The sequence below is a fragment of the Humulus lupulus genome, chromosome 3 (assembly GCF_963169125.1).
Source record: "Humulus lupulus chromosome 3, drHumLupu1.1, whole genome shotgun sequence".
Classification (NCBI taxonomy): Eukaryota; Viridiplantae; Streptophyta; class Magnoliopsida; order Rosales; family Cannabaceae; genus Humulus; species Humulus lupulus.
The window spans coordinates 222,817,964-222,831,412 of record NC_084795.1 but is presented as its reverse complement, the minus strand read 5'-3'; the positions used below and the strand labels follow the sequence as shown (position 1 = coordinate 222,831,412).

The following is a 13,449-nucleotide window of genomic DNA, read 5'->3' as shown; positions in this document are numbered from 1 at the left end:
AAACTATTAATGGAACCGCGTCAAGAATAGAAAATATTAATCCAACTCCAACTGTAGAGTACTCGAGACTTGGAAAGAAGAAATGATGTGTAAGATGATGCAAAAAATTTCAGAGGCCAGAACCCAACATGTGTCGAATTTGTCAAAGTTGTCTTCAAGAGGAGCCGAAAAATATTTGTTCACTAAATGGATCCAAAATGAACCAAAACCAAAGACTTTGTGATTCCATCTTTACCAACCTTTAATGGAAAAGGAGACCCTGTTAGTCATCTTTTTCAATTCCAACAGAAGATGGCATTGGAAGCCAATAATGAAGCAATACACTCCAAATTATTCTCTATTACATTCTCTGGGCCAGCCCTTCTATGGTTTCGTCAACTCAGACCAGAATCGATTAATGACTCCAATGACTTTCGCAAAGCTTTTTTGCAGAAGTACAATGCGAATCGTGAGGCTCCAAGAACTATGGCAGATCTTTATTGAAATGAACAAGGAGAAAAAGAGCACCCGCGGCCGTACTTGCAATGATTCGTTGATTTGGTCCACCAAATCCATGATGTAGATCCCAATATAGCAGCAAATTTGTTCGTCAAAAGTCTCCATGTAGGGAACCTTCTGCACGAAAATATCACTTTGACTTCGCCTTATGATATGGTGGAAATACAACTCTACGCAGAAGGTCTCTTTTAGGTGTTGGAATGCCGTGAGTGTTTGCAAAGAAATCAACCATCATTTCAAAACCCCCACCTGGAAATTCTGCACCTTCAATCAGAAGAGACAAAAGGTAGGACGAAGAGCAAGCTTCCCAAAGGGGAAACACAAGATCAAGAGGCAACAATGATACCACACGATTCTCTTCCTATGAGTTTACATTAACACAAGAAGTTATATATGAGGAAAACAAAGGCTGACCTGTATGGAGAGACCATTACAAAATCACCACACCACCCAAACATCGAGACAAGAATCAGTTTTGTACCTTTCATAAAGAACATGGCAATATGATTTCAGAATGGTACAAGCTCCATAATCAAATCCAATCTCTTATGAGAAGTGGGCAGCTGACTTATTACATTAAAAATTCCATGGGGGTTACCCTTGGACAACCAACAGCCATTACGACTGTCCCTAGAGTTACAGCAACTCCTAACCCAACAACCACGGCCTCTAAAACAAGTTCCCATGATATACAGGACCGTAGAACCCACCTTGTAAGATGAGAAGAAAACTAAGTGCCAAGGTGAATGGAAGAAAGAGTGAAAAGATATTGCTCCCTTGGACACACTGTGAAATTTATTACAGCAGAAGAGCAGTGTTATACTGCAGCCCTTGTCACATTCATAGAAGAAAATTTGTGCGGCCTCCATTTGCCACACGATGATCCCTTGGTTATCAAGCTTTGGTACGCCGATGCCAGCTGGACAGAGTTTTGGTTGACGGTGGCAGTGGCGTTGATATCCTCTTTTGGGAAGCATTTTGAAAGATGAGACTCGAAGAACGCCTCATTAGACCCTCTATAGTGCCGATATTGGGTTTCAATAGCCTTAGCATCTACCCAAAAGGAGCTGTTAAGTTGAATGTGTTTTTATAGCAGAACGTAGCTTAGAAGTTGATTTTCTAGTCACCAATTCCCCCACCAGTTACAACACAATTATGGGAAGGAATTGGATCCACCAAATGCAAGGTGTCGTCTCTACTCTACATTAGGTGATGTGATGCCAATCAATTGATAGACACTACACCATTGACATTAAGGGTTGCCAAAAGCAAGCCAAGAAATGTAATTTGACTATGAAAGAGGTCAGCCATGTCGACACCCCTGTTTCTGATGACTCAAATTCCAAATAGCAATTAAAGGGCAAATTACCAGCATATCTTAAATAATTAGAAGACAAGGAGGAGCACGACATGCCAGAATCGACATCTGACGAATTGGAAGAAGTTTGCATCGACCTAAATGATCCATCTAAGAAACTACTGGTAAATTCCCAATTATCATAAATCGAGCAACAAAATCTGGTTGAATTTCTCACAACATGGATGAAAACATTTGCTTGGTCCCCACACGATATGCCAGGAATTGACCCTAATGTCATGTCCCATAGCCTTAACATTTCAAAATATTTTATAGCTATTAAACAGAACCAACGATGGTTCGCTCCCAAGGTGAATCAAGCAATCCAAGAAGAAGTGGACCATTTGTTGAGAATCGACGCAATTGAGGAATGTCTATACCCTAGATAGCTTGCTAACCCTGTGGTGGTCCCTAAGAAGAATGGGAAAAAATGAGTGTGCATTGACTATATGAACCTCAACAAACCTTGTCCAAAGGACAGTTATCCACTTCCATTGAATGATCAGATGATAGATGCAACCATGGGTTACGAAAGAATGAGCTTCCTCGATGCCTATTCTGGGTATAACAAAATCTCAATGAAGCAAGAAAACCGGATACACACTGCATTCACAACAGAGCGTGGGCTATATGGCTATAAGGTTATGCCCTTTGGCCTCAAGAATATCGGAGTCGCGTACCCACGATTAATGAATAAGTTGTTCTCTGCACATTTAGGCAACAATATGGAAGTTTATATTGATGACATGGTGGTAGTTGACCTATGAATTCGGCCAACGGTCGTTTGTACAGTATACGACACCATTTTAACAGAATGAATATAAAATATGATTTACAAATATCTTAAACGAACACACATGAATTTATGATGAACAGTAATAACCTAATCCACTTAGTTTTTAGTATTAAATTACTTGATACACAATTACAACAGAAGTATTTACTTGTTGCTAATTTGCCCAGAGTTTCTCCCAAAAAATTCATAAAGTCATCGTCCAAAGATCGATCCCCTTCAATGAAGCCCTGGGTCCTTTATTTAAAGTACAAGGGATTGTTACATGATCAGTCGTATTGGGATCGTGGTTTGGTACACGATTATTAGGTAGTGGAGATACGTGTCCACCTCCCCATGATTATGAGATCGTGGGTCTTCTTATTGTTTCTTTGGATCGTGGTAGACAATGCACGATTGAAACCTCTGGGAAAATCCTAACTCTGGGTTGGCCTATGAGACTTAGTTGATAGGCCCGATGACCCTTCAGAGCTTGGGTGTTAGGCCTGATGACCCTTTGGGTGCTAGACATATTGATCCTCTGGGTGCTAGGCCTGTTGATCTTCTGGGTGCTAGGCCTGTTGATTTCAGCTTGAACGAGTGTGAGTTTTACACGTTTTCAAGGCTGTAGGCCGACCACCCTATGGAGGATAGGGCATTCTTGGGCCTGTTTGGGTTGACCACCCCTAGGGGTTGGGGTTAGGCTGACCACCCCTAGGGGTTAGGGCCAAGTCGACCACCCTAGGGGGTTTTTGAACATCTCAAGCTGACCACCCCTAGGGGTTGGGATCAGGCCGACCACCCCTAGGGGCTAGGGTCAGGTCGACCACCCCTAGGGGGTTTAGGCCTGATCGACTTCCCTATAGGTCCTAGACCTATCTTATTTGCTCATCGGTCTTTTTTCAATACTTCATCGTCTTTCCCTGATTTGTGATGCCACGTGCCGCTTTCGCATTCGCCACGTCATCCCTAGATTTTTTAGGGATAACATTTTCCCCCCAAGTTTATTGTAATGTGTTCAACATTACGGTAAACTTAATCTGGCCCGAGAAACATATCGTAGTAGTACTTTAATAGCAAAGTCCCTCGGGACATTACGTAGTACTTTTATTAACTATCAATAATTTGCTCAGCACGAATTTTTCAAGGATAACTGGTAATTCCTATAAATAACTAGATTTTTCAAGAAAAATTAATTTTCTAAAAATCTAGTGTATTTTTCAAGGAAATTTGAAGTCATAAAAATATAATATATTTTTCAAGGAGTTTGAAGTCCTAAAAATACAAAAATATTTTTCAAGGATATTAATTCCTAAAAATACAAAATATTTTTCAAGCAATTTGAAATTTGAACCATACCAGATATTTTTCAAGGAAATTTGAATTCCTAAAAATATATGGTTAGCCTGAGAGGCTATAAGTAAGGCCTTACTTCTCACTTCCTTGCTCTGTACGCCTCACCCATAGGAGTCTCCAAGCCTGATTTCTCCAATTCTTCATCAAACTTAGATCTTTATTTAGGTAAGTATTTTCTCCTAATTCTTACATCATTTAATTTAAATGTGCTTAGATTTAGAAGAAATACTTTGAATCTTTGAGGAATCTATCTGAATCTTCTTGTTTTGTTATATTTGATCTAAAATAGTTGACTTGTTTGAATCAAGTCTACGATTTCCCTAGAATTTCCCTAGCCTGAACGATTTCTAGGGTTCCAAACCCTAGCATAGGTGATTTTAGGTTTGTGAAATCCTAGGCCAACCACCTCTTTGAGATTCCTTAGCCTAATGATTTCTAGGGTTCCAAATCCTAGCATTTCCCTTGCAGGCCTAGGGATTAGCGTTTACGCCGACTACCCCTAAGGTTTCCTTATGCTCCTGTTGATTTCTAGGTTTACATACCCATCATAGGCCGAGCACGCGAGGGTTTACATCATGGGCCAACCACCACACCCCTGGGTGACTTCCAGAGATCCAGGGTGGTAGGCCCAAGCATAATCCGACCACCTGGGACCCTAAACATTTTTTTTCTCCTCCTTTACTGATCTCTTTGGGGTCTTCCTTGTACTATACAATTTATTAGAGACTTGACCTTTAGTCATCTGGCATTTCACTGATACGGGTGCTTCATGTTCTGCACCTGCTCCCTTATCTGAGCCACACCAGTTTGCTATGCAGAACTTAGGTGCCCCCATGGACCGAGCTTCTCATCTAGAGCAGACGATAATGGCTTTTGATGGGATTAAGAATGAAGACTTGAGCACCATTCTAACGAAGTCACTCCTAGACATTCAGAGTGTGAGTCCTTTACAATTCTCTTCTTATCTCGTTAGCTTGTGTGCTGACGTTTATCTAACTATTGTATGTTTTTTGTAGGCACTAATGCTGGTCTCTCATGTCCGTGACAGGTCTGTGGAGTATACCTCTACGCTCTCCAACTTTCATTCTGAGCTTGAAGCTTTTTTCCAAGAGGTGATGGACCTTAGGCGCGTTCTCGGCTCTAAGGATACTAACATTGCTTCAAAGGATGAAGAGAATAACACCCTCTTTAGTACTGTGGAGCTCAAATAGCAGGAAGTGACCGAGTTGACTCTTACAACAATTCAAATGGAGGGGAAACTTGCCGATCAGCTCCAACAGTCTGAAGCTTAGAAAGAGAACGTAATTGCTGACATGGACCAATTGCAGAAGGATGTTCTTATCAAGAAGGAGGAAAACATCAAAGCTGCTCAGGACAAGTATTCAAAGACAACTTTCTCTTGCTTCTACTTGATCTAGGAGTCCAACAAAGACCTGAACTTGGATTTCCTTCCTGAGAAGATGCGAGTGGAGGAGCTTAGGAAGTGTTCGGCTCGCGAGGCTGTCGAGGCTCAGGGTGGCCTTCCAAATGATACCCATCTCCCTAGTTAGTCTCCTCTTGGTCTTTTATTCTATCTTTCCTTTTACACCATTGGTGAGGCACCTTGTACTTGACAGTTTTTGCATATGACATTTTTTTCCTTTATGCTTTTTTATTATGAGTTCTTAGTGTATTGATTGAAATTTTTTATTTCCAATGCTTACTAAGTATATCAACTCACAACCTTCATTGGTTTAGGTATCAGTATACTCTGAACACATGTATTTTACGTGCCATACTAACCTTACTCCTTTACGTTTTTCATGCTAACAACCATGGTAATGTGAGTAGCATGATACTTCACCAAGAACCATGAACAAAATAGGTCAGGTCGACCACCCCATGGGTGCTAGGCCGGCCACCTTATAAGGGACATGGCTAGGAGTATCCTCACCAATGGCTTTTTTATTTTTGTTTTTGGCATTTTTGGAACATATGTTGAATAATTGTCCTAGAAAAACTTGAGCTTGCTTAGTACTTAAGGTCATGTCCTCATTGCTTGTGTATACCTCCATCGGTATGTACTATATGCCCCCCAAGTGATCATGGGTTTAAAAGCCTTCGTCACTTGCTACTTGACCATGCCTTGCTTCGACCGTTTAGACACATAGTACAATCATTTTCACCCAATGATGCAAGCAGCAAATGCTTGTCCCTCATGGGTAGTCGGGTGATGGTTTCAAACTCAGTAGTAATGATACCTATACACAGATGGAGATTGTGTAGCAAGTGTCGATCACGATCTACGTAATCTCTCATGTACTCTTTATAATGATTGTAGACAGAAGTGTCTAAGTTGGACTAACCGGGTGTAGATGGGCTAATCGAGCCTTTAACGAGTCTAAGATCAAATTATCGATCGGTCCCTCAAGGATCAGATTAGATTATGATCCGATGATGGCGACTGGTCTTCAGACTAGTCTCTTTTGTTGATCATATAGGTCAATAGATTCCTCAAGAACCAAGATCGAGCATGATACATAGAACTGACTGAAACATTATAATAAAATTAACTATAAAACAGTGCAGTAAAGGTTTCAACCATCTAAATTATATGTTTAAGAATAAAAAAAATGCAATAAATGTTCTTGAATAGCCATCTTGGCTCTTGGATAAAAGCACAAACAAGAGAGGGACTACACAGAGGTTAAACAAAGATTAGAAACATACACGTTCAATGGCTGCCTGCTCCTCAGGAGTTACAGTCATAGCCTGTGGCATGGCTGAAGCCATCAGGCTCAGAACATTCCTGATTGTATAATAAAAGTGAAAAATTAGCATGTGTCAAGTAGATAACAAAAACTGATAAATAATAAAAAAAAAAACTGCATTCATCTCACCCTTCTCCTCCCTTGAAAGGTTCATTTATCAGGCACAAAAAGTCAGCCTGAGGCTCTTGTATGAGATGCACAAGATGTGGATTTTGTTTCCCTAGCTCTTGAAGCATAGGTTGCAAAACAATAAGTGTAGCATGAGTACTATTTAGTGTCCGTCTGCCACCAAAATGACCAAGCTATCAACAGGCATTTTGTTTCTTTATGAGAAGCCTAACTTGCTGAATTTGAGGGTTTGCTTGCACCATAGCTCGCAATGCTTGGAACTACAATGAAAGTTAGAGAAAAAAAAAATTCAACCATGACTACAGCAATAAAAAAGAGTAAAGCTCCATATGGATCAGAGAAAAAAAGAAAGGAAAAAAAATCAAGTACCTGTTAATTGTTTCGAAGAAAATCCAAATTGCCAGCACCAGCATTGGTAGGCCCTGATTCAAGAATAGTAATATATTTTATTAATTAGCTAATCATAAAATACAATTCAAACTTCAAAGGAGCATCTATCTGAGGGAAGAATTCAAAAGTTAAGAGGTAGAACAATAGCTACCTGTGAGAAAAGATCCAGTGGATTTGCATTAGGGACAACAGCAGGTGCAGCAGCAGGTTGTGATGCTTGCACTGGAGGAATGATTGCTGGGGAGTTTGCTGCTGCCTGAGCAGGAACTTGGGCAACTGGTGGAACATCTGCCTGTTCAGGAATTGCCTGATGCATAACATCTATGTCAACATCACAGTGTCATCAACAAAGAATGTCTCTTACAAAAAACCTTTGGAGAATATTAACCTTTCAAAAATATTAATTTTCATGTAATAAAAACCAGATATAGAAGAAAAACAGTACACGGTTTGAGCAAACTTGTACAAAATAATAAATTTAAATTGATATAAAAATGTAATTATAATAAAGCAGTTCAATAGATATTGGAGTACAGAGGAACCTGAACACTAGTATATATATATATATGTATGTGTGTGTGTTGTATTCAATCATGGAAGAGTGTAGAGATTTAGGAAATAGGTAAAAGTTTGTAGAGTAACCATGTACACCTAATATCATACCTATCAAGAAAGAAAAAAAAGACCATGGATTCCTCACCTCTTGAACTAATCCTTGAGCTTTCATCAAATTCCCAAGATTAATGTGTGCATCAACCTGTAACATTAAGAAGAAATGTTATGTTTTATTCAAAGATTTTGTTAAATCATTGAATATCCAAGTGTCAAGAGTCAGAAAGAAATTCTACCAAACGTGGATTCAGTGCAAGAGCCTGGAGACAACATTGAGCTGCCTCGTTAAACTGCCCTTTACGCATATATGCACTTGCTAAATTTGACCATGCATCAACAAAATTTGGTCGGAGCTGCAAAATAAAGAAATCAATATAATATGGAAAAAAGAATTCAAAGAAAGAATATATATTTTTTCTCTTGATGATCATGCCCCCACGAAAAAACAAATTTGGCTCCGCCACTGGGTGTAAGATTCCTAGTACTAGGAGTGATATTAGCTAATATAACAACCAAAACCTTCCCATCAAATTGACTCTGCCCAATACTTCAAAACAACCTAGTTGGAGTGTTTGCTCTAGCCAGGTTGGTTAAGTTTCACTGGAATTTATCAACACTGAAGTAATAATTTAAGCAAGCACCAACTTACATTAGCTAAAGAATTGATTATTAACACTTTTAATTAACATAAACACCCCCACCAGTGGAAAGAATATATCAAGAGTAACTAATAACTGTAAGCCAAAAACAGAAAATATAATTTGAACTCAAAAAGTATATATTGCAAACACATCACAAAAAAAACATCACTTATGGACTAGATTGATGGCTGTAACAAACCTTGATAACAATTAAATAGTAGCAGATTGCAACATCAATGTTGCCCTTCTCCTGCAGCAGAAACATAATAACTGTCTATTAGATGCTTGCAGGCTAAATACTTGACAGTGGAACCATAAAAGATACTAAAGATTACCTTCCAAGCATTTGCCATGTTTCCATAACACTCAGCAAAGTGAGGATCAATTTGAATAGCTTCTTCATTTTTGCAATGCACGTATCAAAATCATGTAACTAAAACAGAATAAAATAAAATTTAAGAATCAGGTGCAAGTAAATTCACTTACAAGCCAGAAACACTGAAGAGCGTACATATATTGAGACAATACATGAATGCTAATAAGCTTCATTGAGAACCTGAAATGTAAAATATGGCAAGATAATTGTGTGACTTGGCAATAGCAACATAATGGCTGGCCAAAAATAGCTATTATATATGCTTCAAGTATAGCCCATCAACACTTGCTCAAACCAAAAGCTTAATGGCTATAGAATATTTTGTTAAGAAGTCTATTTACACTTATAGATGTTATGATAGTGTTGACCAAGACTTAAAAAGTTCCAACAAAATGAGGCAATGAAAAGAACTAAATCTAAAAGCTTGTCTACATATGCTACTGTATATTTACAAGCATTTTTGTAGGTGTGTGTAGTTTATTCAAGCTGTATTTATATCTATATGTATATATTTATGTTTTTTTGTTGTATTAGTTCTATTCTCTATTTTTTTGTATGAAAGGGGGAAGTTTTTGGCATTATTCTGTTGATGTGAAAGTGGTCAAGCATACTAACCAGATTGAGTTAAGTTACTGTTAATCCTAACCCGAATCAAACTAATTGTCAACCACTTACAGGTTTTACTGAAAATAGAAAGACATAAATTCAAATAACACAACAAAAAATAGGGGATTGACCTTTTACCAGCTTCTCTTTGCTGCTTCAACTAGACCTTTTTTCGCCCAATCTTCATGGAAGGCAAACAAAGTTAAAGTGAAAGAAGCAAAAGGAAGCTTTGGAAAGATTGTACTATACATGAGAAAAAACAATGAAAAGAAGATCACTACCCAAAAAAACAAAAAAGATTGGCTTACATCTTTTGTATGCCCTCTTCCTAGTACACTTTAAAAAAACTGTGATTCCTAGTCTTTTGTTTTGTTAGAAATTCATTAGAGCACCATTGTTCAGGGTAAAATCGAAGCTTAGTTGATATGGAATGAATGGTCTAAAGATAAAAAGAAAAGCAGGCTTGAGATTACCATATGATTATTGTAGAGAAAACAAATTATAGATGCATGTTCCACCTTGGATTTTCTGTCAGCTAACTCAATCAGAGCCATTTTGATGTAAATAGTGATTACAATTACATATTTTAATTTTTTTCCTATATCACTTTATATGTGTATGTTATGTGATTGAACTGAATTTTTCAATGAAACATACAAGAATTTAAGGGACTGACTTCTGAGTTTTTTTATTTTTTTTATGTGAAGGACTTGTTCCATGCATTGTCTTACTGGTTGGTCTACATTTTGTTCCTGAATCCCCTAGATTGTTGGTCTTACGGGGAATGTGATTTCTGACTGCTGTTATATTCATGCATATTGCAATCCCACGTAATTTGTGACACTATAATTGCATTAAGGTTGGTTATCTACACAAACTAAACAACAAATGTACCCTGTTTTTTCTGCTCCAATCATATGCACAGACATCTATTGTGAATAAAAATAAATACGATAACCAAATTTAAATATCAACAAGGCACAATTAGGACTCGAATAAAAGTTATTCAATAAAAATAAATACCATAACCAAAGTTACATCTTCAGTTATGAATTATGGAGCTTTAGGATCAACAGAAGGAGCAGTCTTTCCTTACATTATCTCTAAACTTCACATACAAAATGACAAAATTTGTGTATAACTACAGGAAAAGAGATCAGTTCAGTTTCACATGTGAAAACTATCAATCCTCATTTTTCAAAATACACATATATTTTCCTCTAAAAATCCAAGCAAAAGAAAATAAGAGAAAAGTGAAAAAGGAATAATCTTTTCCAAAAAAAAAATAAGGTCACCAAAAAAAAAAACTATTTCACTAATCATTTCAAAAAATGACAACTCATTTGTTACTTTTTAAAGAAATTTCTTATTCTTGTAGCTTGCTGTTTCCACACACACGCACACACCTTAGCAAGAGGAGCAAGACCAAAAGCGTATTAGCTAAAACCAAAAGCACAAGGAAATATAACCAAATGCATTCATAAATTCAAAATCATGTTTGAACAATTTCACTAATCATTACAAAAATCACAACTCATTTTTTCTTTATAAAGAAATTTCCCATACTTTTCATCTTGTTGTTTCTAGTAAGACTGTCAGTCTTTGGTTTTTCTTTTGGTCTCTCAACTCTTTGTAAATCAATTCTGTTTCTTCTACTCATCCAGATCACGTGCGCACACACACACAAAAAGAAGAAGAAAAAACAAATATAACAAGAACCAAAACAAAAACAATTAAAACAAGTAGCAACCGACCTTAGCAAGAGGAGCAAGACAGTTGGTAGTACAGCTTGCATTTGAAACAATGTCCATGTTTGGCTTGTATGTCTACTCATTTACTCTAACCACAAACATGGGAGCATCAGCTGATGGAGCTGATAAAACTACTTTCTTGGCTCCACCCTACAAAGACAGAAAAGTTCAATGTTACAAAGAATTTCATGCAAATGTAAATGGATTTGTATGTGCATGGTGGACTCTCACACATTTGACTGTCTGAGACAGAGAACATAATAAATTAGTAAAAGAAACCTTCTTATGTGCTGAAGCTTTGTCAATTATTATGAAAACACTGGAAGATTCAACAACATACTCAGCTCCATAATCACCCCAAGGAATCTCAGCAGGGTCCCTCATTAAAGGTTTAGATTTTACTTGTCAGCTCAATTTACATTAAGCTTTAAACAAAAAATACCCACATTTGCAAGTGCTATAAGCAAATAAAGAATATGTATACACTTTCATGCTAAGATCTGATGAAAATTACCTTTTACTCACAACCTTAATCTGCTTCCCATTGATTTTTAAGGTTGAATCATCTACAACCTTAATGATTCCTTTGAATAATCCATGAGTAGAGTTATATTTAAACATGTAGGCCTGGATAAAGAATAGAAAATATCATAACCATTTTCACATAATGGGATGACCGTAGAAGACAATTAGGAGTAACTGTTACTTAAGTTGAACTATTAGCAAAGGACATCAATTTAATAAAATACTATGAAAAAGAATAGAATCATTTTTTGATCAATAGACAATTGAGATAATTATATGAAACTAAAGACTTGGTAACATTTATAGAGGGTTTAAGGTGATAAAAATAATTTCAAAGCAATTAATGATCCGGATTTAAGACATCTCTCACATTTATAAAGTAGTTGAAAATAATAAATAGCTTCTGTAAAGTCTCTTAGTTATAAAGCATAAACTTGTCTGCAAATAATTAATTTCCAAGAGAAACAAGTCAAAACAAACATAATGAACGCTTAATACAACAGAAAGAATGAAATCCTATTTTCTCAATCATCAATGATCTAGTAAAATCTGTCACAATTTTGCCTGTGTTCACACTCCTAGCCAACTAGTAAAGACTGTCTACCCAAAACAGGTTTAATTAATTAGAATTTGTAAAAGTAAGGTCCCCACAAAATTGAGCTTCAATCAAAACATTTAAAATTATGATTATTTTAGCACTAGACATATATATCCTTGAAGTCATAATGCAATTAAGAAGAATACAAATTTTGAAATAAAAAAAGTAATAAGAACACTTACAAAAAAAATTTCAACATGAACAACTAACACAGAAACGAAATCAAAACATAGTAGTCATTTGAGATAAAGCCCTCAGTTCTTTTAGACATACACATTTTAAAAACATATTAAAATGGAGCCTTTTTTATACTCAAGCACATAACCAGGATTTTCATTAAAACCAGTTTGCATCTTCACCAATCTAGAGAGAGAATGCAAAGAAAAAAAAATCATCTTGTTACCATCTAAAGATGGAAACAGTTATGATGAAAAATCATGGACCTATTTGAAACTACTACTATTTTCATTATTGGGCTAATGAAACTACAATCTTCAACATTAAAACAAGAACATAGACAAATACATTTTACTAAGCTATACACAGATTGAATTTAGTTCAACAATTCAACTCGTTCACTTGTTCAGAACAATTCACATGAAATAAGATTTTACAATTCTCTTGATTCAAATAATGAATTTTTCATGTCAATCAATGATAAAACATAAAGGGTGTTAATGTAGTACACTGAGGAACATATTAACATACAACAGTACATGTAACATATAATAGTTATTAAAAGCCTTCAGATCATCAACAGTAAGATCAACTTTACAGCTTAAAAATAAAAAATCAGTACATAAGTTATATTGTAGACATCATTAGTTACTAATCATGGATTAAGTTCAGTTCGACATTAGATATGATTTTTCAAGAGTATAGGAGTGAGGAAGAGATCATAAGGATTGCGACCAGGAACCATCTCAGTGAAGATGTTGACACAGTAAAAATGTCATCACAAATTAGCAACTCAAGTTATACATGATCTAAGGATCCGTAATGGATGTGAACAACCATTAAGGAAACACAAATTCATTATAGAAGTAACAAGAGCAACCCATTAAATGTAACAAATGTATTATTAGAAA

The 13,449-nt window shown here is 36.4% G+C and overlaps 1 protein-coding gene and 1 long non-coding RNA gene across 2 annotated transcripts; both read right to left on the bottom strand.

Moving 5' to 3' along the window:
• Window positions 1–5,216: 5,216 nt before the first annotated feature.
• LOC133825419 (ubiquitin receptor RAD23c-like) lies at window positions 5,217–8,169 on the bottom strand. The gene is made up of 7 exons (XM_062258364.1): window positions 8,101–8,169; window positions 7,953–8,009; window positions 7,404–7,559; window positions 7,232–7,284; window positions 6,863–7,015; window positions 6,693–6,771; window positions 5,217–5,291 (listed from the first exon to the last, which is right to left on the bottom strand). Exons 1-7 carry the CDS (start codon window positions 8,167–8,169, stop codon window positions 5,217–5,219), a joined length of 642 nt encoding a protein of 213 aa, XP_062114348.1.
• Window positions 8,170–10,566: 2,397 nt separating this feature from the next.
• On the bottom strand, window positions 10,567–11,851 carry LOC133821536 (uncharacterized). The gene is made up of 3 exons (XR_009887655.1): window positions 11,753–11,851; window positions 11,242–11,388; window positions 10,567–10,893 (listed from the first exon to the last, which is right to left on the bottom strand). It is a non-coding gene; the product is annotated as an uncharacterized LOC133821536 (long non-coding RNA).
• Between the last annotated feature and the right edge of the window lie 1,598 nt (window positions 11,852–13,449).